We start from the raw sequence: 27084 nt of genomic DNA on the forward strand, positions 1-27084 counted from the left end.
AAATGTTTGGTTCGAATTAGATTTAACTTTTTCATTTATAGTTATAAATTAATTAATTGAAAACTGGCCCAAAATCAAATCGTTTGTTAGTTCAAAATTTTAAAAACTTGACAGCTTATAAAAACACGATTTTAGGTATTCTATTACCAGAGGATGAAATCATGTTTGTTTTTATGTACTCATCCTGACTGTTTCATTGTTTGTTGTTTGCCAAGCTGTCTGCTTGGCTCTTACACTCTCTCGCTCTCGATTAAAGCCGGCTTTTTGAACGCTTGCCTCGCCCTGCCTGCCTTTTCGAGTCCTCCCCCCAAAAAGAAAACCCACCAACAAATGTTGCCCTTTTGCGTTTACTGTCTTTGCAGTACAAAATCAATAACTGAGAAACTCACCACGCTGGTGGTGCTCTTTGTGTTGGATTTTTCACTACCGCAGCCAAGTGAAAGACATTTCAGTCTCTGACGGCATTTCCCAGCGCGCAAAACACTTTCTTTTCGACGCGTTCCGCATGACACATTTCCAAGTAGAAGGAAAAAATAAATATTCAAATACTGTTATTAAATAAAAATAATCGGTACAAGAAATAGTGGAAAGTTTTTAAAGGGCCAAGCGCCGCGTTTCGTGTCAAACGCATAATTTATTATTCCAAACGGGGCTAGTGTGTTGACAAAAACAACGTTCTTGGTGGCTCGACGATTGTTTAACCTAATTGCAAGAAGCGATTATGAAATAAGAAAGCCGTTTGAATTTCTTTTTTATGTTTTTCACAGCCGTTAAATGGTTAACTTCTGTTCGTGCTACTTGTACGGGAAAGCTCGTTTGTAGTTTTTCTTTCCGAAACGCATTTAGGATCGGCGGTCTTGGGGTTGTGCGTAATGTCTGAACCCACCCTTTCCTAGTCGGTCATGCACCAACTGCGACCAACCCACTTTTACTAGCCAACATTTACGGCAGCAGCTGAGACAACAATAACGTCTTTTAGCCGGCAAAAGTCTTGGCTTTTCATTTTACCGATGGCATGCTACGCTTTTCACCACGCGTTTTTCTCTTAATCACGCAACTAATTTGAGCCTTTTCCTTCGATTTCGTATCAAAACATTGCCTACTTTTTTGGGTCATCTAATAAATTCATCTGAATTTTATAGACGGATTATTAATAAACATGCTCAAAATGTGTGAACGTATGTAAATGTGTAAACGAACAAACATTGAAAGCGTCCAACCGAAATCAATTAAAACATCAAACAGCAAAAACAAATAAAATATAAAATAAATCTAAGAGGAATTTTGGCGCAGCATGAGCCAAAGTTTTAAAAGTTTAATGCACGGCAGAGACGGAGGAGAAGGCGATGGAGTTTCCCACTCGGAACGTCAGTCGTCGGAGGATGTACCAGAGTCCACATCGACAACAACGGCGACTACAACAGCCGGCGACGCTGGCGGCGGACCAAGGGATGGCGGCGAGGACGATTTCGCCGATGACAACAATTTTGAATCAAATTTGCGACGTCGCAAAGGAAAAATAATATCCTGTGCCAAGGAGACCATCGAGAATGGTGAGTGCCAAAGACCCTGAACCACAAAAACACCAACCAGTCCCACCTTCGGTCCCTTAGCAGTCTTATCTATTTGAAATAGGATTCGCAGATGAATATTTGTCTACTATTTGGGTTCAGTTACCCACGGTACGGTACGGGCATGTGAGAAAAAACTTTCAACCTGTGCATTTGTCATATGTAAAAAGAAAGGAAATTGCAGTTTGAGAATCGTAAAGTAAAAAGACTGAGGAATGACGAAACTTTTACTGCATTCCAAGTTTTGTTATACCTGGCATGGTGGCATATATGTTAAGACTCCTATTAAAGGATTTTTAATAACAAAAACTGAAGAGTTTTCAGCAAAGAAGAGGTACTTATCAACAAATGCCAAATAATACAGAATTTATGAAATAATAGTAATATTTTTCCATTGGATCAATAGGGAATAGGTTTTTGTTTGACTTGGATTTTTAAAAATATTTGGGTTCAACTGAAATTATTTGCTTGACTTCTAATCAATTTTGTCTATCAAACAACTTTTTAAAACATTAAAAAAATTTATTAAACTAACTAGGTTGTTAAATAAATAAGAAATAGATTGAAAAAGTTTTTCTTTATTATCGTTGCTCTCCATTTAGATTATTCAAGTGCACATCGATTTAAAATTCAAAATTTCGACGCGACTGTCGTTGTGCCTCGTGACTGTTAAATAAGTTTTTAAATGGGCTGCGTCTATCCAATTACGCTGAAATTACTTCCAGATTGGCATACTTCCTGTCAGCAATAGACAAATAAAAGAAATTCTGTCATGCATTTCACCCTGGAGGGAACAGAAGACTCATTGTCATTGTCCCACTTGAGTCCTTTGTGCAGCGAAGCTATTGAAAAGTGTCGCCGTCTGAAGAAAGGCGCTATTTGAATTATTTATGCGCCACGTGACAAAGAAAATGCGCATCAAGATTTTCATATTCAGCCGTCTGAGCTGCGGGGTATTCCCCATTGGATTACCCTTTAATTGATTGGGCGCCTTGCCGGCTAGTTTAGCATGTCCCTATAACCCTATCCTATATTGATTGCCATTTCCTTGGATGTAGCACTACATTAGGAGCTGAGTATAAGTGTTTGCCTGGCTTGGCCGACACATGAAGAGTCCTGCCGCTTTGCTTGGCTTATGTTTACTTGAGGCGACTTCCTTAAGGGTGGTTAATTAAATTTATTAGCTTTTATGGGTCAAGGTTGGCGTGCGTGCGAGTAATACATGTGTATTACTATGTGGTGTCTTATATGGGATAAAAAGACATTTGTTATTACAAACAGAATGGAACTTTATGGTGCTACAATAATTATTGGTTGATATACAAAGGTTTGGTTTTTCTGACTTGTTTCTTATGGAAAGCCTTTATGATAGAGGGTTTTATGTCTCAATTCGGTTTTATTGTGTGGGAAAACCACGATATATGTACTTTTTTTTGGTATTTATTTGACTGCAAGTGACGAGCAACAAACACCTTTTGTTGGAGTTTGTTTGAAAGTACATATTTAATGTAAAATTAAAAAAAAACTTTGAAGCCTTCCAGTTGGCAAATATAAGTATTCTAAGTATTAGGTACATTTTAAAAAATAATAGAATTAAATGTATATTTTTTAGGGAAATTTTTAAAAAAGTAATAGAATTTAATAGTATATTTGTTAGGTAAAATACAAAATAGAAAAATTGAATCAATCCAGAAGGCAAAGATAACTATAGGGTGAAATGATAGTTGCTTTTTCGTTGATCCTTTGTAATCAAAAATCTTTAAAATATTTTAAGCAATTTGCTGCCCTTACCAGTACAACTTCCGTTTGAATTTCAAAAGGAATTTCATGGTCTCCCACTTCGTTAGCTGTGAAAATTGCAAAACAAATTTAGCAGCATGTTGTGGCGTTTTTCGCGTAAGCTTATGGAGACTATCCCTACTCACATCAGTTCATGACCTCGATTGGCTGCTCATCAGCCACCCACTTGGGTCGAGGGTGCAGTGTTCAGGAAGTGCACGGATTTACGTGTTGCCAAAATGTCAGACATGACTTTTAAACTTTACTGCTGGCAATCTGGGACGACCGAGTGACGTGGCCAACTTACTCACGCTACTCCCACAACGACCGACCACCACCTCGTCCCCAATGTTCAATTAGCAGTCAACCCATTTTCACTAGAACTGCATTGCGTGCGTTAGGAATCAGAAGAAAATTTGCCGAACAACGATGATGGAAGCGGCGCTCATCGATTTTCGGTCGAGTTCGCTGTGCATAACGTCTGCTAATGGAATTGAATCATACTCCACTCATATCAATCGTTGGCTTTTGAGCCCATTGTCTAACTGTCTGTGTTTGTCTTCCCCATTTTTGTTTGCCTTTGTTGAGGACTGTGTTTTGTTGTCATTTTTATTTGCGTTGGCTTCTGGGCATTGCCTTTGAATTTTTTTGTTGTTCTTGCTGCCATCGGCATTGACAAGCTCCCCTGAAATGTGGGCGGATTGTAGGTGACATTGTATAGATGCGCCATGGTTCTGACAGTTAACCCCTTTTATGGTATTGTTGTGAGGGGGCTCAAGTGGAAAATATATTTGTTGAACCCGACATCGTTTTCAAATTATTGTATGATTTTTATTATTTATTGCAGCCTCTAATTAAATAAACAAAGTGCTGGAATATGGAAATTCTTTGCTTCTTGATTATTCGTTAAAATACCTTTTTTTACGTCTAGTTTAAAGAAATTCATTTCGCCAAAAAATAGTTTTGCCATTAACTGACGATTTATTTACGGCATTTCAAATATGTTTGTAAAATTTTTTGTCGATTTTTTTGATCCGAAAAACTCTTCTAGCGTCTAAAAAATTCTTACAAGCTGACTTTTTTTTTTTTTCCTATAGAAAAAGAGGTTGAGCATGCATAAACAGCACTCTATGATCTTTTACATATATCCTGAAGCCTTAACCAAACAAAAGCCCACCGACTTTTTTCTGAGATTTTCCCTTCAACTTTGTTTTTAATATTAATGTTTTTCTCTAAGGAAGCTTATAAACCAGCAACGAGCACACACATAAGAACTTTGATATAAAAGCTTTATTTGTGTCAGATTTGCAGTTTTCTTTTAGGTCTTTTCAAAAGAAATTCAAAGGGTGAATAGAGGCATTTTTTGTGATCCTTTTTAGCTGCACTTGAATTTTGTGGAATATTTAAAAAAGAGGTCGTCACCCGACAATATCAGACATCCCATAAGAACTGTACCCATGCTAAACTATTATTTCGCCATTTACTTTGTCGCTGAACTTTTACAAAAACAGGGAAACTGATTTCTACAATCAAAAATTAAATGACGTTTTCATTGTTTGTGTTGCATACTTTATGACGCACAAGTGCGCATTGCAGAATTTCCTTTTCTTCCGTTTCCTCTGAAAAATTAATGGATGTTCTTAAGGTAAGGGACAAATTTGAAAGAGTAAAGAAAGTTTGAGTATTTAGGACATTACTGTTCCCTATTTTTGTTTAAATCTAAATAAAATGCTTGGATAAAATATAATGACGAAATTGGCGACAAAACTAAAATTTTACTGGCAAATGTGTTATTTTTTTTTCAACCAAACTAATTCGTATAATAAAAGTATAAACTGAACAATCGGAATAACCTTGCGACAGACCTGACAATCTGCTTATCAACCTTATCTTTCATTGTGTAGCACTTCCTAAAGCCCAGTTCCCTGAGCAAAGCCACAATTCAGCAGCAAATCTTGATATGTAAATGCGTGGCAAGTTGTGTGCAGTTGTAGCCACTGAGTTACATATATTTACTATGCCAACCTGATTCTCCTTGCCTGCCGGCTGCCTGTATTTTACTCTGCCAGGGCAAGTTACAGGCAACCGGATGTCTCTGCTTATATTTTCCATCCGTTGCATAGCTACAATATGCTTGGGAAAATCCTGCCTAAAACGCTGGCTGACTGACAGCTGATGTGGGATATGCACAGGAAAGGCAGGCAAAGGAGCTGAGGTTGCATTCACCGGCAATCCAGCCACAATTCGGATTTGTGTGTGCGATGGTGTTTTAAATTGTTAAAGTCATCGTGGGCAAACATCATCGCTCCTTCTCTGCTTTTGGCATTGAGAGCAGCTTAATTTCCGTGGAAATCCCACATCGACAGCTTGGTTTGGTTTTTTTTTTTGCGATACGGGTAACATTTTCATTTGCGTAGTTTGTGCCACTTTGGCTTATAGCTTCGATTGGCTGCTATCTGATTGGTTTTCGTCAACGCTTTCAAACGTTAACCTCCGACATACTGGAATTCATCCAATTAATATCAATTTCATCCGGAAAAAATTAAAGTAGTTAAGGAAATACTTCTCAGCAATTTAAAGTTTAGGGAAAGGTTTTTGAAAATAGTATTGTATTATGGTTTATAGAATCCAGTGTTTCTTTTTTAAGGAAAGTTTATACAACAGTTTGTATTTTGCATTCCAATTATTCATTCTAACATTGCTTTTTTAAACTCTCTTCCTTAAAGCGAAAGAAATGGGTTCATTGCCTATTGGTATTTGTAATCTTTGTAAATCTATTCGTGTTAACTGTATGCAACATTCCTCGACTCTTAAACTAGTTTTCATGCCCAGACACTGTCCGAATTCGATTTCAGGCAATGTAAAAATATCTAAGTGGGTAAAGTAAGGAAGGGGTATCGACCAAAGGCCTCAGCAATCTGACAATCTAGCCTGCATTCCCGTTGCGCATAGCATTGTTCTCTTGATGATCCTCATGTCCGGATGGTCTGGGCGAAAGCGTAACCCGCTTTGTAGGAAACAATAGACAGTGCACAAAACCCAATTCCAAGGGAAAGGAAGTCGCTCCTGCACCAGCTCCATCCTGACAGACTTTACCATCACCTCTTCGACCGACGTGCTTTCGCCCAAGCCATGTTGACTTGAATCGCCCACGGCATTGCTTTTCGTTTGCTACTCAGCCAAAAAAAATTGCCCCGAAAAATGAAAATGAATACAAAGACTATCCCAATGTACTCGTTGTCTGTATTTATATTGCATGTGCTTGGTTTTCGCTATGGGTCTTGGCTGTAGTCCAACCTACATGTATACACAGCTATCGAGGTATACACTGCACTGCGTTTTAAATTTAAATCAAAATTAAAAGGATGAATCTTCAAGTCCCATAATGATATTTATACCAGAACAATTGCACCTATTATTATAGCGTTTAATATCAATTCAAGCATATAAAATCAATATAAACCTTTGTCATTTTTTGATGTGTGATTAGGCTTTCAATTGGCCAAGTTAGTAACAATTATTGTTAACACTTATGTTACTTCTTATAACCTATTTATAAAATTCTTTAATTTGTGACTTTCAGTCACAAGGCAGTTCCATTTAAAATTACGCGCAGTGTATCTATACATATTTACAAAGTCGTGCCGCAAGTGCACTTTGAAATTCTGCCGAAAACGACAAAAATAGAAATTGAAAAAATCAATGAGGCCAAGTTGAAGTTGAATGTGTTTACTGTCTACAGAAGGACTTTATTAGATGCAGTTCTAAACTGTGAGAAGCCTTCAATATTGGCATAAGCTAAAATGGAATTGGTATTTTGACCTAGAACGTGGTTTAATATTTTTTTTATGGATTCGGCTTACAGTTCAATACACTTGCATCAGTCAAAAAATCCTTTTAAATATGAATCGTATGTCTCCACCCAAATAAGTATGCTTTAATTTTTATAAAATTGCCTCGCACGCTTAATTAAGCATATTTTAAAGACTGTTTAGCTTTGAAATTGGCATAAGTATTATTTAACTTAACATGACCTTTATTGCTACCGCTTGTGATTTTAAAATGTTTTCTTGAAATATTTTGGCAACCAGTTGCGTTGTATATCAATAAACTTTGCTTTCCAATAAATTTGTTTAAATACTTATATTTCCTTTTAGCTTTTTCCATCAAGAACAGCTCGATGGGATTATCATTACACATTTATTGCAATAAAATATGTTTTTTTAAACTGTTTATTTTTAAGCGAGTGACTGGATATCGTGCCTTGTTGATGTGCGCAATTTAGTTATTTAATTTGCATCAGCAAAAAAAATCAATTTCCGTTTACTGCCGCAGCGTGGCAGGCGAAGAAGCGGAAAATTGTTGTCAGAGTCAAGCGAGTCATAATGTTTATTTAATAAAATGACGTATAGCAGAAGACAGTTATGGGGCTTCCTCAAAAAGGAAATATGAGACTTCTTTCAAGAATAAGGCTAGTTACTTATTTGTTATTTTTTCTAATATAAAAATATTTAATTTAATTAATATTTCAAGTATTTTTGCTTAGAATGCAGTTCAATAAAATGTACTTTTTTTGATTTATTTATATCGCCTTTTTTGTTTTAATACAGTTTTTTTTTTTTTATTTTATGATTTAAAGCTTTTAAAAGCATTTTCATAAAATACAAGCTTAAAATAAGCTTATCTTTTAGTAGAAAACATTTAATACAACTAACATTTGTTGATATAAAAATACTCTTACAATTATATTATTACGTATAGACTTTAATAAACCTTTACATTCATTTAAGTTTGTTGTTTGTTTATTTTTTTTTTATATTTTTAATACGGTGATTTGTTAGTCAAGGAACATTCAAGCTCATATTTCTGGCTTATCCTCTGGCCATCAGATGCTACTTAAGTGGTGCGTCGTTGCGTGTTCTCGTTGCCCAAGTAGCAGTAAATCAATTAAGTGGATATATATATAGAAAGTAAATATATGATCATATCATACAGTTTCAATGGTTTACCTTAAGTGCTTCGGTTGAGGACATAGATTTTCCCGTAGTTATCCTGTCCGTTTATTCCGATAAGCCTCTCTTGTTGGCTTAAATGGTTTGCATACAAAAGAGGGCGTTGCTGGTTTGTTATACGTGTGTGGCTCTAATGAGGCAAAATGTGCTTTCCGGTGTGTGACAGTTTCGTATCAGGGCTCTGTGCAGTGATGAAACTAGCCAGCCAGCTTTTGTCCCTAGTCCATAATTTTTTGGTCGTTAAAAGGGGTAATCAATCATGTTTACCCATTTCACTGCCATTTTTTGTTCTTTTTTTCACATAAAAGAGGCTTGAACAACACGCCAGACACGAAAATTTATGCCTGTTAAGTTTCAAACCAATTAATCAAAAATCACAGATTTGTGGGTTATTAGTCACTTTAAAGTAAGAATTGATATTGATACGTTTTTATAGGAATTTAAATGACATTCATAGGCATTGAAGAGATTGGTTCGAGGGCTTCTGCGACAAAATTTATACATTTTGTTTATTTAAGACTCAAAGGTCATTTGTGAGTTCAGACAATTGAAAACTTCACATTCAGAATATATTTCTTAGTTGTATTTTTTGCAATTACATTTTAAAAACATTTTTAACTTAAGAATAATAGCGTGTAATTCTTTGCATTGCTAAATTTCAAGGCCATTTACCATTAAAACAAACCATTTCTGTCATATTCTTGGTAACCAAACATCTTGCGGCAGTCACGTTGGATAGATGTAAATTTAGAACCACCACAAGACAAAATGTTTAGACATGACAAGAACTGACGTTCTTAAGGCACATAACGTATACGCTGTGGGGAGGAACAATTTCCTAGAATGCCTATAAAATGGAATTTGGTCTTTTGATTAAATGACAAATTTAAAATGTTTACCTCGGCCACAATGCATTTTAAAGCAATTAAAATTATTAAAGTCGCACTCAGTTTTTGTTATATCATTTCTTAGAAAAACCCATTAAAATTTGGCATACAGTATTGTCCTGACAGCTTGTCCGTTCTAATGCGGAGGAGTGTTTCCGTGTTTCAACATGGCAGCGTTGCCAACTAAACAATGTTCGACACTAATAAGGAGAAAGGTGGAGATGGAGAGTTTTCCTGCCTCCATCCTTGGCTTTTCCTGTTCGTCTGGCTTACTGCCTGCTTGCCTGTTGTTATCTCGCACCTTGCTTTTAAGTCCTTGTCTGGCCTTGCCCTGACCTAAGTGGATTTTCATTATAAACATAAGCAAGATTTATTATTTAATTTGCGCACATAATTAATTATTATGTCCGCAGGCATTTACTTTTCGACAAAAGTTCTTGCCTTCGCAGAAAATTGATAATAATAAACAAAGACTAAAGATGTAAATGTGCATAATAAGAGTAAGGTCCTATATTTATACATATTAACCTAGATTTAAACTAGGGATTAGTGTAATACATAATGGAGAGATTAAGTGATCTGTTTGACAATTTATGTTCATCTCCCACCACAATTTGAACTAAAAGTTTTGTAAAAGTTTTTTAAACATATAGTAGTTGTAGAAAAACTCCTAGGCAAACCGTTTTACAATTTTTAACTTCATTTAATTTTCAATGGGAAACCGTTGGGACACGTAGACATTGAATAATTTAATCCTTTTCAAGCAAGACCTTTGCAGTTGTCACTTGAGACTTGGGCTGATGGGAAAAGTGAGTTGTAAACTTTTCAAGTTGTCGCCGTTAGCCCTCATTAACTTTTTCGTTAGCTAAGTGAGCAGAACACAAGACTTTTTATCTGGCATCCTTAGGACATTTTAGTTACATTCAACTGATATCAGAGCTTAACACTTATCTTCTATCTATTTGATAAGATTTATATAAAAATATTTACTCTGTTGATGGGAGGACCCTCGACAAGGATTAAAGGTTGCTTTTCTTGTCCCTTGATAAAGGTTGTTTGGGTTTTTTTCAACATTTTGATTTTCAATTGGTCGCTTTCAATTATATATGCAGATCCAATCAATATAGTCAGAGCTCGCTCAAGTGCCCGTTTTGCTCAAGAGTCCCTAACATTCATACCCTTTCGCCTTTTTCCCCCTAGTCTGGGGGTCATTTTGACAGTTTGAGTGGTTTTGGTTGTCAGTTATAGCATTTGAGAGACAGGGAAAGCTTGTCTGTGAAAAATACTTTTGCATTTATTATTAGCGTTGGGTTGACTGTTGGCCAAAAAGAAGCAATGCTCTGTATGATGCTTGATGAGTTTTAAAAGCATTTTTTTTGCATTTTTATAATGTTAAAATTTTTGAAATCATAGTAGAGCTTTGACACACTTTGGTTATAAAATTGGATTAGTTTGATAAAAACTCAGTTAAAGACTTGGCTCTATAATGTCCTTTAGCTGCTCACACATATGCATGCCGATGAGAAATTTCCACTGCTGCTTTGCCTTTATTGCTATTGCAATTAATTTATGCTGACCAAGCTTCGCTTCTTGAATGTTCACCGTTCTGTCAACCACTTTGGCAGCAAAAGTTACAGATAAATTGCCTGGATAAAAGGAGGTTGCGGGGAACGAATTGGGTTCGATTAAGAACTTGGGTACATTAATCACAGCAAAGATTCAGTGCATCAGTAAAAAGGAAACCCCACATATACGCTATTGCGAAGGAGGAAAAATGGCGACAGGAAAGTGCACCTTTTAAATCTCGAACCGGAAAAAACATTTTACTTCCGTGCGTAAAACTTTCACAACTGGGAAAAAAGATTTAATTTTGACGTCGCCTATTAAATATTTTATATCAAAGGACTTTCGAAAGTGTGTACGCGTATGTCAGGCATATGAACTCCAATTAAGCGAAAGTCATTAAGAGCAATTTGAGGCGTGTGCAGTATACTATTAAGCTGCACAAAGAGACTGAGTACGGGGTCATTAAGCATCTGCCTGTAGTCTCATTATCAGAACAATTAGAGTGGGTAAATGCAGAGAAACATACCGATGAGGCAACAAATCGCCTTGTGTTTTCTCTGTGATAATGGATCCATGAGTTATGAATAACTTAATAGTGTTTAAACTTGAACAAGGAATAAACTTAAAAGCACTTTAGCAGATTAAAGATAGTAAACACTAAGAAGACACCTGCATTTTGTCATTTTGTATGTAGAAGACAACCGCTTTATACCATCTAAGCCGAACTAACTTGTCTTTCTCTAACACCTCACACGTGGCTGGCTACCTGGGCATCATAGTGTCAACTGGTAAAGTGTTTACTCCCACAAATGGCTACCTGACTAGACTCACTGATTAGATGATGGCGGTACAGGCAGGATGTCCTTCTCAAGTGATGATGCAGCTGAATTGATGGAGTGGTGGAGCAGGAGGTCATCATCAAGATTACATCATCTAATTTCAATTAGACGCAATTCAAGCTTCAGTCAATTAAGTCGAGCATTTTGCAGGAAATGTTAAGGGTTAGCTAACGAGCTTTTCTAACTCATCTCGCTCTTGCTTTCGTCACCGTCAAGGTTAATTAAAACGTAAACTGTTTTAACTGAATGCTCTCGTTGGGAATTTGGATTCTGTTGCAGCCATCAGACACGAATCTGCTGATTAAATTCATCCCGCTTATGCAACAAATTATGCGTTGCTGTGGCTCGGTCCTGGGTTCACTTTTGACCTCCCCCCTTAAGAGAAGGCGTGGTTCCGCCTCCAAAAGCCGATTTCATTAATTATTCAACGCACAGTACACCCCTCTGGGGGCCCACTACTGGTGATTTAACAGCCGAAAGCATTAGCTGGCACTTTCTTGTCTGGTTTGGTTTGATTTCGTTTGGTTTGGTTTGGCCTGCTCTTCCACGGAGTCCTTTTCGTCCTTGTCGGTGTCAACTTAAGCATGTGCCGACTATATAATGAATTGTGTCTTTCATGCTGGATGGAAGAGATTTTTGCTGGTCTGTTCTTGATGTCATGTATTACTCACCAAAATTGGTTTAGATTGGATTGGATTAGGTTGTGTTGCTTGATTGCACTTGTCCCTCCCTATTTTTGTTTGTGAAAATGAATTGAGATCATTTGTTTATATTTACTTACGGCATACATCTGGAAAGTCTATGAATGAATTTTGTGCTTGAATTTATGATGAAAAGAAAATCTTTGTTAAATGTTACTAAATTACAAGACTTTTCTTATATTTAATTTACAAAAAGGGAAAACACTTATGGTATTTTTCGTTATATTATTTGATTAAGCTTATATGCTGAATATTTTATTTGGGTTTCCTACAGCCAATAACTCTCTTTATTAAGCCTCATCACGTAAAGCAAACAGGTTTGCCAACATTAAGGTAACCAATAAATTTTTGTCGCCTTCAAGGACGCTCAGCTTTTTATGGGTCCTAACCCCTATTAGCATATGACCACCCTAGACCGACAATAAAGTGTTTTGAGCCCCTAGCTACGTTTTTTCCCCCACAATGCCTTGAATTTGATTTCTTAATCCCTCAGGAGAGGCGCACTATGCACAACGCGTTCTTCGTCCGCAGAGGTCGTTCTGGTTGTGATCCATTCTTTTGTCACAATTTTATGAGCAACGCGTGAGGGTTCCATAGCTAAACACATTGCTGTGTGTGTTTAGCATAACAAAATGGCAATCGTACACCGGTTACATTGATTGCGTACGACCTTAAAATTCTGCGGGGTGGTTAGAATTCCGATTTCCGGCAAGAGATTTGTGATGGAATTTACCACAGACAAATTCACAGTTCATTTGCCATGTAACAGCATCGCATTCGATGTGGGTGAGGGCTTCGATTTTCCGTTGTACTTGTTTTATTTATGGAATTAATTACGAAATTCCACATTACGTGATTTATTCAGCTGCCGAAATGTGCATTGCACACATCAGCTTGTTTGTAATTAGTTTTATAAATATGTCGGCATAAAGACATTGCAATTGTATTTACAATTTGTTTGCTTTAAAACTCGCTTTTGTAACCAAGTCGAGGCGTATCGCAAAATAAGCTGTTTAAATAAATATCTAATTATGCTAATGAGTGGGTAGAGAGAGGCTTAGTAAGATATTACGATGTGTAATTAATGATGAGGAATTTCTCTTGTGCAAAGGCAAGCTAATTGAGTCATTACAAAACGCGGTCTATTTTAGTTGACGAAAGCCTTTTGGGAATTAAGGAATTTTGACCAATTCACTTGGCTATTAGGTGAAGGGTCTTAGAACTCAATTAGTATTTATGGTAATCCAAGGATTTGTGAAAATGTAATTTGCAATTCAATTTGAACCGGCTTCGCATTTCAAAGGCCAATAGAAATAAAAATAAATCAAGTGAAAAAATATAAAAGCGTATTATTAAATATTTTTAGGAGCTCAGCCAAGAGAAAGCAATTTATTTTGAAATTGAAACACAAAGATCGTTATGTCCTGACCTTGAACAGTCCTTGTTCACATCCTTATCGCTGTGAAGGCGAAAACAGTCGTGAACTTAAAAGCCACCAACAATTATTATTATTCTTATCAAAGGAAAACATTGGCAACGAACCAACCCCCAACAGTTGAAGTCATTGCAAGTGGCATTTGTCATTAGCGAAATTTAAAGTGAAAGCTGTTGATAGTCACAAGGACATTAGTGGTGGTAGGAAGTCCTTGCCCGCTATCAATTTTAGCGCAGCTCTGACTATTCATTTTTGCTCGCTGCAATTTTCTCTTCTCATTGAAAAATTACTTTTGTGCGAGTTGCAAGGAAGTTAATAATTAATTACGACCCAGCGAACCTTTAACCAAGTTGCTTTTAAACAAAAAACTTTTGCAACAATCATCGCCTTGCAACAAAAACATTGTTTTTGAACACCTGCTTGTAAAACTATATAATTGCTATTTTAAATTTTTAAATTAACTTTGCCTTTTATTATAACTTTTTTTGGTTTCTGATTTTTCCCATTGTGTTTAAGTGGTCATTCACTTGACATTTCGTAATTCCTGCGAGAGCGGGAACCTCTAGTTTCTTGGCTGCATTTCCCCTAACCCAGTTTTCCTTTGCATTGGTCGATGTAGCAACCTTTTCCTAATTAAAAGTTCTGGCTTATGTTTGTTGTTGATGTTTTAACCATGCCAGGTTAGCTTATTTGTGGTTTGCTTTCTTGTTGTGGGGCCCTCTGGTCTGTATCTACTTGACTTAATGATTTTCAAAACTTTTAAATAAATTACATTAATTTAGTTAAAATAACTAAAATCCATTAATTTTATTAATTTAGTTAAGCTAAAGCTTTTTTTTTTAGCTTTCACAATATATAATAGTTTTGGAAAATACCCACAATCCTTTTAGACTCTTTAAAAGGAAGAGCGATTTAGTCTCAGTCAAATTCACTTCAAGATCCCTTCTAGAAGTAAGCTTAATTATATCGAAATATTAATCTCTGCTTTATATTTTCTAGCTTCCCGCCAATTACGCCGCAAAGTGCCCTACGCCGGTCATTTGATGACGCCGCGTCGCCTCTGGCTCAATAAAATTCCCACCCAATGTGACGTGGTTATTGAATTTCCCGAGGATGCACCGGACGAGGCGCTCCGTTGGCTCCTGGCCCGCATCCGTTCCCAGCCGCCAGCTGGTCTTGGGCTCCTGGTCCAGGTCAAGGCGCACGAGAGCACGCGGCGAAATGCTTTCTATGTCAGTGCTCCGGTTAATGTGTAAGTGGGATTCTCCGACTTCTGACTGGGGCTAACTTAAATTAAAAAGTTTATTTAAAAGTTTCATTTATATTAGTTTCTTTTCCTTTCTTTTTATATTAAACCTTGGTATTTGTTTCAATAAAATTGTGCAAAAAAAATGGCTTGCATTTAAAAATGTTGCTTATTATTTTTATGTAGCACATTAATAATAAAAATAATATGCCACAAAGATATTTTAGTGGAAAACTTTTATATTGGTAACTCTGCGTCCCATAGATTTTATGCAGAACTTGGAATTCTTACTTCTCTCTACTGCTATAGTTAGTATTCCTTCAGATATAATTTATCTGTTTATTTTCATAAAAGTTCAGCTGATTTTTTGTATATCTAGATTATATATATTTGTAGATATTGTGATCAATTAACTGGCAAGTGGAATTGATGATAACCAGAAGATCAAAACTGTCATTTTATATAAATAAATATATATAAATATACACAGTTTTGGAGGAGTTCTTATTAATCTAACGAAATAAACCACATACTTTCTAGCCTTTTTAGAGCTGCCGAAGAAGCCCGCCTGCCCAAACGTCTGCGTCCGGATTTGGGCGGTGCTCTCAGGGAGTTTACCACCCGCGAAAGTCATTGCTTCCAGCAGTTGCGCGGTGATGTTGGTAGCACGGCTCTATTCACCTCCCAGGAGCGCCAGTGGCTCGTCCTTCAGGTCCTTCAGGGTCTGCGTGCCGGTTGCAGTGACATCGATGCCCTACACGGACGGGCTGCAGTCGCAGAGGGTCAGAGCATCGTGGCCGCCTGGCAGGACACCGGCCTGATCACCCAGGTCTTCCCGCTGCACGAGCCAAGTTCGCTGACCCAGCTCCAGACGCACTGGGTCAAGCAGATATTCGCCCCACAACCGCTGGGTAAGTAAGGTTATTTCATGGAAAAAATATCATAACATTTGTATTTTTGTCATGTACCTTTGAGAAACGATTTGTATTTTTTCCTAAAATTTGGGTACTTCTGAATGCAAGTGACTTAGAAATTTATTTTGCCCTCCTCAGTATTCGTCAATATAATTCCGTGCTTTGTATTTGTATTTAACCATGGGTATTTAACCATTTGGGTATTTCTTAGTAGGAGGCTCATTTAAATTGTTTTTTTTTGTTATACGGGACTTTTACTTAATAAAATTTTGTGAAACAGTTTAAATTATAAATATAATTTGTTTCTTATTAAAACATTCTTAAAAGTCAAAAATTTGAGATTTTGAAAAATTTTTGATTTAAGATTAGTGTTCTGTAGATAAAAACCTTTCAGAATCACTAACGTTTAATCTTAAGACAATAAGAAATTTCTGATTTCATCGACTCTTGTTAATTGTGTATATTATTAAGTGCTAGCTTCTGTAACCTATATCTTGATATACAATTTAACAACTAGTTTTAATTAATAAATACAAAAAGCTGGCTTTAAACCACCTTGCCAAAGCAAACACAAGTTTCTTTGAAACTAGCCATACAAAAGGTACCATTTAGTAAAACTCATTAAGCTTTTATATCCTGAGGCCTAACCATATTAATTTTTTCAGATGACATTGCTGCCTATTTTGGCGTTAAGGTTGCGTTGTACTTCGCGTGGCTGGGCCATTACACCTGCGCTCTAGGCGTACCGGCTGTGTTTGGCACCATACTCTACTGTGTGCTGTGGGGCAAGGGTCAGACGGCTCAGGACATGGGCCACGTGCTCTTCTCCCTGTTCAATGTGGCCTGGGCTTCACTGTATCTGGAGGCCTGGAAGCGGTATTCCGTGGAGTTGGCCTTTCGCTGGGGCACTTTGTCAACGCCGCCAGAATTGCTGGAACCACCGAGGCCCTTGTACAAGGTGAGGGCAACAGAAGTTATTGACAATTTGTTTGATTAATCGTCTATCTCGGATCATTGCTCAAGGGCCCTCTGGAGGAGAACAATGTGACGGGTCGTTTGGAGCCCAAGGAGGCACCTGCCTGGCAGCGTCGGGCGTTTCGCTATCTGGTCAGCTTTCCCATAATCGGATGTTGCCTGTGTGTGGTCTTTGCTGTGATGTTCCTCATGCTGCGCTTTCAGGTGAGTGCGGTAAACTCTATCAATATTTATCCACGTCCTGAGGTGTGTGTGTAAAATATCGTAATCCCGAATATGCCCTTGCAAATATGAAGCACTATGGAGGAAAACAAAAATTTTTTTAATATTATTTTAATACATTTTAGAAAATGTATATATTTTTCAGATGCCTAAATGTTTTTTTTTAATAAGATGCTTTTTTTAACGTTTAACGAAAATAAATCAAAAAATAAATACCAAAGTAAAAGCTTTTCAGATTCGTAATATATGTACACTTGATATGAAAGTAGCCCCTAAAAAAATATATTTTGTATAGAAATGATAGATTGTAATGTGACAAAATTGTACATATGTATACTTTTGCTCTTAAATTAAAAATATTATAATCCTAAGCTTATTTTTCTTAGTGTAAAGAAAATCATTATCATATATTCATGATTTTATGGGCAATCGAAGTACACTTCAAGTGCTTCGCAAATCCATAAAGCTTTATTATTATTTGCAAGGGTATGCGAGGCACTTCCCGATCACGGCATTCGTGCTCCGGTCGAAACTGTTCCACAGTGCGTATAATTGATATTGTTTTCACGTTAAGCAAATATACCAATTTGTTTGCGCGCGTGTGTGGGTATTCGTGTGAATGGGTTCGTGTGTCGTCTGCTAATCAATTTGTTGGGTTTTTCTTACTTTTTTAACGCTTTACGAGAATTAACCAAAGTACACACGCACTCGCGCATATTTGAACTGTCTTTGCACACACACACATTGATAACTGTCCGGTTTCCGGTTGACATTGTTGCTGCTTTCACTTCCGCTAATGCAATGACCTACTTTAAGCAATTGTTTTTCTGTTTGTTTTGCTTTATTCTAAGGTTAAAGAGATAAGGACAAAGTAAACTATGTTTTTCACTCATCACACATCATTGAATTATTTTTACATTTTCCTTTTTCGTTTTTCTTTGGTTTTTATTTTGTTTTTTCTATTTTGTATACTTCACAGGATTGGCTGGATCACCATAACATACCAGATAAAGGAATTGCTCAATGCATGTATAATTTGCACAAGGTTCTTATTAATTTTTAACTTGCATTTAAATTATTCAGTATGAGTATTGTATGATTGAGTAACCCACGAATTTGTGTTGTAGTCGTCATTTGCAATCATTGAAGTATGGGGTATTTGTAAGCTAGTTAACCGCATTTATTGGCTCATTTTACTTGATTGTAAAGGTAATATTTCCGCTTGTATTTTGAACTGAATAACTTTATAAAGGGACCAAATTCTTGTTTCTTCAAAGGATATTGCAAAACAGGACTTGTAGTCTATGATATGTATTTAATCAAAACAGTTTTGATTCCACACAAAGGAATTGTTAATGGTTTTTGCTCTTGTCGGTATTGTTAACCAAGTTTTTTTTCATTAAAAGTTTTTCACACATATGCACTTTTTTCGAATTCCTTTTTTTTGCAATGGCTTTGGGCCATCGGTTTGCATACGCAATATTTTTTTTTTTCTTACCAACCCAAGCTTACGTTAATTAAAATGCTCAGCTGGCGAAAAATAAACTGCCTTTGGGAAACTAAAGATAGAAACAGAAGGGAGAACGAGTACAGCAAAAAGTGTGAGAGTTGGTCATCCCAACAACGACGACGTTGATAAAGTACTAGAGAACTTTGCTTGACATAACAAAATTTTACGCATAATTGAAAGTCTAGGACTAAAGCAAAGAACGAAGGACAAACAAAAAGAATAATAGAAAAATTTGTGTTACTTTCTTAAACTTTGATTTTAAATCCTTTGGAAAATATGTAAGTTTTAATTTCTTTCTGCTAAGAATATGTTTTTAAGAGATAATTGAGAAACTTACTGAAAGATAAATAGAGCCTTTTATGGGTTTTTATGTCCGTTTTGAAAACTAGTTTATGGTTCAATTCTATACTCTCCAGATTATTAGATTAGTCTCTAATTTTTTATAGCTTTAAAGGAGAGTACCAAAACCGTATTTGGTTTGATTTTGCATACATAATGTTTGCAATACATTTTTATGGAGTTGTAGTTAACCTTTGCATCTGCTCAGGTCATTAGAAAAGTTAAAAAGCTGGCATCGCAGTGAACAGAGCCCCACAACTCGCTAATCCATTTAGTAATCGTTGTTTGGCCGTTGGCTACCATTCGCTGTTTGCAGGTAGTTCCATGTGGCTTACTGCGCATCCGAAAGCCAAGGCACAATGGCATTTTTGGCTCGGTTCACTTTAGTGCCCAATTGAGCAGCTAAATGTTGTCGTAATGAAGCGTACCAGGTGACATGGGGCATACTGTGTGTGTGCCTCAGTGCGGTTATGGTGGTATTTGTCAAAGGCAGACTATTTTGGTTTTAGGACTTGGTTAACTGGAGGACATGGACCAAAACAAAAATAAAATTTAATTTATTAAATGTGCTGAGAGACTGGTAAACTCATGTCAAACCATACAAATTACGGAGTATCATTTCGAAAAAATTGTCAGTAGTATAGAATTAAAATCTATTAAACATATTACGCTAATCAATTAACAGCTTCAGTTGAAAAAGTTAAAAATTAAATTCGTCCAACTATAAAATTAATTAAACGGCGCAAAGTGCTGTTAATTAGGTTTGATACAAAAATATTGTCTGAATTGAGACAAAAGAAGCAGGCTTTTTTGTTCTGCCATTTAACAATAGTACGCATTTAACATTTAAATGACTCGTTATATTTTGAAAAACGTGCACGGCATTGGGCCATACACACAACTTGTCTCCAAAAAGTGTTGTTAATCCTCGGAAATGACTTGTAATATAATCAAATTGAGTAAACACTCAATATGCGTTTCATTAGCTGGCAAAAGGGAAGTGTGTGCAAGGGGTCAGTGGAAGAATGAATAATAATGACAGGTTAATTAAGGAAAAACATGGCCATGGTGGCGGAAATTGATGGTTACTCGACAAAGAGTGGGCAATAATGATTAATTTTGATGTTTAACACAGGTTGCGTGTGTCAGCTAATAAACTACTATTAACTATAAATTTTATAAAACTATATTTTTGTATTCAATTTCCACAGGACTGGTGGGATTCGAAGTTGCCCGAGGAAAGTGTTTTATGCTGTCTCAGTGTCATACCAAAAGTCCTGCTGGCAGGAGCCATTACATTAATGGACGAGGCCTACTTTAAGTTGGCCGTTTGGCTTAATGATCGGGGTAAGTTTGGAAAAATTTTATGTGCCATAATTTCTTAAATTCTTAATTTCCCTCACAGAAAACTATCGCCTGCAGTCGAAATATGAGAATCATTTAATAGCCAAGGTGGCTCTTTTCCAGTTCGTCAACTCTTTTCTATCGCTCTTCTATATTGCTTTCTATTTGAGGGATGAGGAGAAGCTCAAAGAGGTGGGTTTCCTGATTCGTACACTATATTGAAACAATTTTTTAATATTTGTTTTTTATGTATTCCTAGCAACTGGCTGGTTTGCTCATCTCGCGCCAAATTATTGGAAATCTTCGCGAATCGGCCATTCCCTACTTTGTTGAACAATGGAAATTGGCCAAATTGAGCTTCAACATGTGGGGTGCTTTAAGTCCTACCCAAAATGTGACTCGCAGTCTAGCCGAGGAACTGGCCACTGCCGAAGCGGAACTAAAAGCCGAGAGTACTGCCACGCCCACCAGGACCCATCAGCCGGAGGCGTCCAGTAAGAGGAATATTGGTCAGGCCGAAATTGAGAGCTCGTTGTACAAGGTGATTGACATATTTCAAGTATTGAATTTCTTCTTGACATCTCTCGTTTTCCCATTCCCCACAGTACGATGGCACTTTCTCGGACCATTTGGAGATGCTCGTTCAAATGGGCTATGTGGTGCTCTTTTCGGCCGCCTTTCCATTGGCCGGAGTTTGTGCTCTGATCAATAACCTGATGGAGATTCGCTCAGATGCCTTTAAGCTGGCCCATGTACATCAGCGGCCATTTGGACAGCGTGTGGCCAACATCGGCACCTGGCAAAACGCCTTGAGCATTCTATCACTCGCCGCAGTCATTGTTAATTGTGCCCTGATTGGCCTTTCTGGACAAGTGTCGAGGCTGTGGCCAGGATTGACCACTGCTCAGACCATCATTCTGATTGTCACCCTTGAGGTTAGTTTATTTAAAAACTGAAAGACAACCAAAATTGACTTTTAAGTCGTAGTTAGGTCATTTTGGCACTTTATCTATAAAATTAGTCCGAATCAGAGGTAACCCTTTTCCTGTTTCTTATTCGTAATTTTTCGTTTTTTGTTGACAATTTATTGCTCGTAAGCAAAAATGTAATGCAATAATGTGATGACTTTGGTCCATTTATAGAGTTGTAGAAATTCCGCACATGCTGCTTTAGATAAACCAATTATTTTTCATCAATGTTACCTTTGTACGATACAAATTTTACAATACAATACAATATTTTAATTTCATTATAATGGCCTTTAATCTGAGATTTAATTTAACTTAATTAAGATTTAAATTTTAAAAGTTTTGAATAGGAATAATATTAAAAGTATTTATACATATATTTCCCAGTATATTATAATGAATATTTTTTTTTGATATCTTTGGCTACGCAGCACATAATGTTGGGTCTTCGGCAGGCTTTAACTTGGCTGCTGCCGGAGTTGCCCTCATGGTTGGCGGCGGAAATCGCACGAGCCGAGCATTGCCGCCGGGAAATGCAGTGCAAGGGGACCTCGCCACGACCCACACCACCAACTCCACAGTCCACCACGTCCACGCAGCCGGAACAGGAGGGTACCGGCGGGGCACATATCACCCGAGATCAGTCCATGGAGAGCCAGGTGGCCGAGGATATGCTGCTCTACGGACAGGAGTTCGCTGGCTATGGGCGTAACATCGAGGCGGATGTTAATATTTATGAGAATCGTGATTCATCACCCGACTCGCCGCCCTCGCAGGTCAGTAAATTAACTAATTAAAGGTCTTGACTCAAAATGGAGTTACATTTTGCTTGACTTTTCAGACCAGCACCATTCTGATTAGACCGCTGCATGAGTCAACGCCACCGCATGGTGGTGCCTCCCTGTCCAGTCTGCATCAGGACGGTAATGGCGGGTGAGTTCCTCATGCATTAAAATAATAGCAATGGAGTGTGGGTCCGGACAACTTACGTATTTTCTACACGCCAAGGTGCCGGAGAAATCCCTAATCGTTCCATGAACTTAATGAACATGCACTGAAAAGTTCACGAGGTCATGATAAACATATTTTTCACTTACAAATTCGTTCTATTTACTTTTGTACATACGTATTTTTATTATTAAATTTCCCTTAAATCGTTTTGGCTCCCTTTAAATTAAGCTAAATGCATTTGTTTTTTTTAAAGAGCTTATCAGAGTTGTGTTAGAAAATCGAAAATAATTATACCGGAAATTCCGCCATATCTGGGAAACTCAGTGCGAAATTTAACAACTTTGGCCGGTGGCAATCCGAGAATGTCACAACATCAGAAGCTACAAAGCGGGTAAATTATGGATGGATAGTTTGGTTAGATAGATCAATGTGCGTTTCGAAACATGTTTTAGATGCTTTCGATGCTGTAATTTTAGAGATCTAATACTGGTTTTGGTTTGCTCATATCTAAACTATCTTATTTAATAGTTTAAAAGGTGGTATTGGAAGCAACTAAAATCGGTATTATGTCTGCTTTACTTTCTGCTGCGTTTCTACCCTTTCCGAGCCTCTAAAATTTGTGCAATCAAAACTTCTTCAAATTGGCCAACCTGCTCTGTCCTAGCTAACTACTTTATAAATGATAAAACAATTACTATCTGTTTATACTACTTTTTCTTACACTTTTCTTTAAATTTTGTACTTTATTCTCTCTCTCTCTCTCTCTCTGTTGCTTTTTGGCACTTCAGGGCTTCTGCCAGCACACTAGCTCTGAACTCGGCCTTATATGCAGCTCGCATGCAATCCATGCATATACAAGAAATACCACCGTTCCGAAAGAAATCGACCGATTCAGCGGAAAGCGCCAGTAGCAGTCCCCAGCGTACGACTATGCGACAATTATCAGCACAGCGGGATCCGCAGCAGACGATTCCCGAGATACCACCGTACAAGACGCGTAAAATATCCGCGGAGAGTGCCATGCATCTGAATATGAGCGTAAGATCTGGGGGAAGACTCTATGTATATTTTATAAGCCGGAATACATATCTCCCTTTCAAAAGAATTTCCCTAGTCAAATGACGTACTGTGTCATTGATTGTAGCTGCTCAATGTACTTTGTGTGTCTGTAGACTCTTGCACCAACTATCAAAAAGCCACGATACTGGTTGCCTTACTTCAAACCTGTAGTTTCTCACCGCTCTACTTGACTTCCCCAGCAATTAAATTTTATTGAATCACATTAAAGATTTAGAAATACGGATTTAGATAACTTTGAGTTCAAGAATTTGAGCTTCTATCTTTTGTAGTTGATCGATCTAAGATAGATCGATTATAATGACTATTTAATGATTTTCTCAAATAAAAAAATAATTTGTAAAAATGTTTGAGACTATAAATTATATCAGGATTTTTTATTTTCAAGCTACATTTTTTCATCTTAAGGTTCAACTTTTTTTTTAGAGATTTTTAATGAGTGTAAAAACAGTAGGTAAATCTCAAAAATAACTTTTAAAAATAACAGAGAAAACTTATAGCACTGCCCCAATCTCCCCCACTGATAGAGTTGATGCCACATTTAAGAAAACAAAAAAAAAAAAACATTAAATACTACTCACCTAACCTAAAACCCCGCTCGAATTTTGCCGTTTAAAGGACAAGCTACACATAAAACTTCATGCACCAGAATGGATGTCACGTTTAAAAGTCAACGACAATGCTAATCTGCATAGAAGCATAGATTGTATTTCAAAGGTAGTGGAGAGATACATACTCTTACTATAATATAAACATATATCTATCCAAACGGGATGCATATACATACGAATAATGTGTTTGTTACTCAATGTGTGTTGTTGGTGTTTACTTGGATATTGCAGGATCAGTAGAAATGTATCAATAGTTGTAATCATACCCTTAAACCCTTGTTAAAAATTGCTTTTATTGGAACTGAAGTTGCGGGAAGGGAGGAAAATGAAATACCAAATTTGTCTTTGGCATGGCAGATGCGCTTTCATACACACAAAACCACGCTGGCTTCTCTATATCACACTCACAAAATCCACTCACTAACAAATGGCATGGATTAATAGCATTCAACACAAATCCTAGTCTTACCCTCCCATAAGCTTTCGATGTCGATAGATTTGAAAATTTAAATGTATTCCAAAGCAAACAGCTAAATATCTTGATTTATTTTGCTAATTCTCAAGGAACTTGGCAACACGGCAGACACAGCAGATGTTCTGAAGCCAGCTCCTTCATGGAGCAATGTGGCCATGAGGTCGGCGGCACCACCTGGTCACATTTTGGCCACCCCACCAGCTTCCCAGCCTCAGCAGCATATAGTCGCCTCCTCATCCTCATCCTCCGGCGGTGGCGGCAGCGTCTTTAGTCCCAGTGGCGCTGGGCCAACTGGAGGTGCAGTCGGGATCAGTAATTCCCAGTCAAGACCCAGTGTTGGCGCACTATCGAACTCCTCGTCCAATTCGTCCCACAAACAGCAGCTGAAGCAGCAGGCCAAAGAGGAAAAGCAGTTGGCCAAGGAGGAAAAGGAGCGGGCCAAGGAGGAAAAGCAGTTGGCCAAGGAAGAAAAGGAGCGGGAAAAGGAAAGGGAGAAGGAAAGGGAGAAGGAACGACAAAGGGAAAAGGAGAGGGAGAAAGAAAAAGAGAAAGAAAAGGAGAAAGAAAAGGATAAGGATGCTCAGGGAGCTGCAGCATCCACGTCTACAGCAACTACCGATGATGAGGCTAAAGGTAGGTTCAATTTAAAGTTTCATAACTCCAAAAAAAAAATATTTTATAAAGAAACTTCGCTGTCCAGAAATATTCATTTATTTATTTCAAGTCATTTCAACTATATCCAATCATGACCTTAAGTTTTGCAAGCAAATAAACTTCAATTAATAGATTAATTTACAGATCAGTAAAACCTATACAACTTTAAAGTTTTTTATACAGTAGTTTAATCGAAGAAATTTTGTGGTTTTTAATATGAGCCCATATTAATTTCAGATATAACAAATATTAAGGATTTCAAAAACATATTTTCAATTTCATATAAACCAAAAAATCTATAAAAGAACTAATGTGACCAAAAAATATTAACAAAATTTTAAAAATGAATGCATTAAAATCGATTGATTTATAGAAAAATTATTGTTATAGCTGCAAGGATATACAAATTTTGGCTATCTAAATTCTGCTACCATTTTTGTATAAATATATTTAAAAAAAAAATTCTCTGCCTTACAAAAAAATCTTGTTGCTGAATTTTTAATAACATAGGTTCATATAACGTTTAGATTCTACATTTTCTAAACTTTAGAATGTTTCCCTTTTTAATTTGTTCTTTTAGCCGCTGAACTGGCCGCCAAGAAATCCCGTCTAAAGCAGAAGCTGGTGAAGAGTGCGAGGTCTGTGGCCATATTCTCCCTAAAACTCAAGGAGCGCAGACAACGTGAGGCGGAAAAGGCCGCCACCATAGCCGTTGAGCATGCGAAGGTAAAGGTTGAATAGATGACAAGTCGAAATGAAAATGCTAAGATTAAACTCTGTACTTTTAGGCTCTGGCCAAGCTGCCGATGCCCCAGCCAGTGGGCGGTGAATTGTCTCTTATACCCATCGAACAACTAATACAAATTGAGGACATCATTCCCGCGATGAAGGCTGCAGCATCCACATCGGGAACGACAGCAACGACATCGTCCAGTCAAGCCGGACCATCGACTTATCAGCAGCATTACCATCCACCTTCACATGCACATCCCCACACGGATAATTAGGGTTCTTGAATAATAATAAGGTTGATTAAACACCCGATCGCACACTTTGTAAATAGTTTTCTATGCACCCGCCACCATCTAGCCGAGATTTTATCGAAGTTACTGATGATATATGAGCAAATTTGCTGAATGTGTGTCTTGTCCAGAGTTGGAAGCAACTAATTAACTACCGTATAGCGAAATTAAGTTACTCAATTAACTAATACGAACATGTTTTTGCGGAAATCATTTCATAAACAAATTTATCAAGTTTTGTATGGATGGTGTTTAATTGAAAATGTATTTTAGCCGGGTAATGTTTTTGGCAAAAACAGAATTCTGGATATAGCGCAATAATGCATCCATAGAAATCGTAGTCAGCGAAAAAAAACAATAATTTTTAGAGAAGCAGTTGTGAAACGAATTTTTGTTTAGCGTTTTAGCTGTTAATGTGTTTTAAGTAGACATTGTTGCTTAGCGTTTAACCGTAAAACAAAAAAAAAAAACAATTTGTTACTTGAAAAATGTTGAAAAAGTTACATTTGCATTTATGTTGCCAGTGAACGAATAGTTATTAATTACGAATATTAATTAACAGACACAATCAAACACTCTCACACGAAAATCAAAATCAGACAACACAACGACACGCATAACTGTGAGATAATATCGTCCATTGTTCCTTCCATATACAAGGATAACGCCTTCGCACTCGCTTTTAGCTATGGTACAACAGATCGGATATAAAACTATTACTAATTGCAGCTTGCTATCAACGGAGAAAAATATTCATTACTTGCTGCAAATATTTTCCTCGGTTTACTAAGTATTGTACTTGCTTGATCAAAACAAAACGAATATAAAAACACACTTTATCGACAGTCTAGTCAGAAGATCTACACTTTAGCATAGATGCACTCAAACACAAAGGATATTTGTAAATATATTGTACGAATTAAGTGTAATTTAAATAAGGTATACAAACTATACTAATGTAATGATTATATGTGCTCTTGTGTTGA

General features: G+C 37.0%; 1 protein-coding gene and 1 long non-coding RNA gene across 10 annotated transcripts; one reads left to right on the top strand and one right to left on the bottom strand.

Annotated features, from left to right (window-relative positions):
* Positions 1-433: 433 nt before the first annotated feature.
* Positions 434-27084, top strand: LOC128263277 (anoctamin-8). Of its 9 annotated transcripts, XM_052998220.1 has the most exons (19): positions 434-571; positions 1143-1553; positions 14790-15042; positions 15577-15947; positions 16616-16908; positions 16974-17129; positions 18127-18192; positions 20208-20343; positions 20402-20532; positions 20600-20881; positions 20946-21275; positions 21740-22084; positions 22150-22241; positions 22513-22650; positions 23048-23297; positions 23955-24053; positions 24512-25055; positions 25657-25802; positions 25865-27084. In XM_052998220.1, the coding sequence occupies exons 2-19, from the start codon at positions 1295-1297 to the stop codon at positions 26081-26083; spliced, it is 4110 nt and encodes a 1369-aa protein (XP_052854180.1). In that variant the 5' UTR covers positions 434-571; positions 1143-1294; the 3' UTR covers positions 26084-27084. The 9 variants fall into 9 exon arrangements, with proteins under 9 accessions (XP_052854180.1, XP_052854181.1, XP_052854182.1 ...); XM_052998221.1 differs by lacking the exon at positions 18127-18192 and having other exon boundaries at positions 434-1553; XM_052998222.1 differs by lacking the exon at positions 23955-24053 and having other exon boundaries at positions 435-1553.
* On the bottom strand, positions 9503-12462 carry LOC128263282 (uncharacterized). Its single transcript, XR_008268427.1, has 3 exons — positions 12326-12462; positions 11647-12273; positions 9503-9585 (listed from the first exon to the last, which is right to left on the bottom strand). It is a non-coding gene; the product is annotated as an uncharacterized LOC128263282 (long non-coding RNA).

The sequence above is a fragment of the Drosophila gunungcola genome, unplaced genomic scaffold, assembly GCF_025200985.1.
Source record: "Drosophila gunungcola strain Sukarami unplaced genomic scaffold, Dgunungcola_SK_2 000001F, whole genome shotgun sequence".
In the NCBI taxonomy this organism is placed as follows: Eukaryota; Metazoa; Arthropoda; class Insecta; order Diptera; family Drosophilidae; genus Drosophila; species Drosophila gunungcola.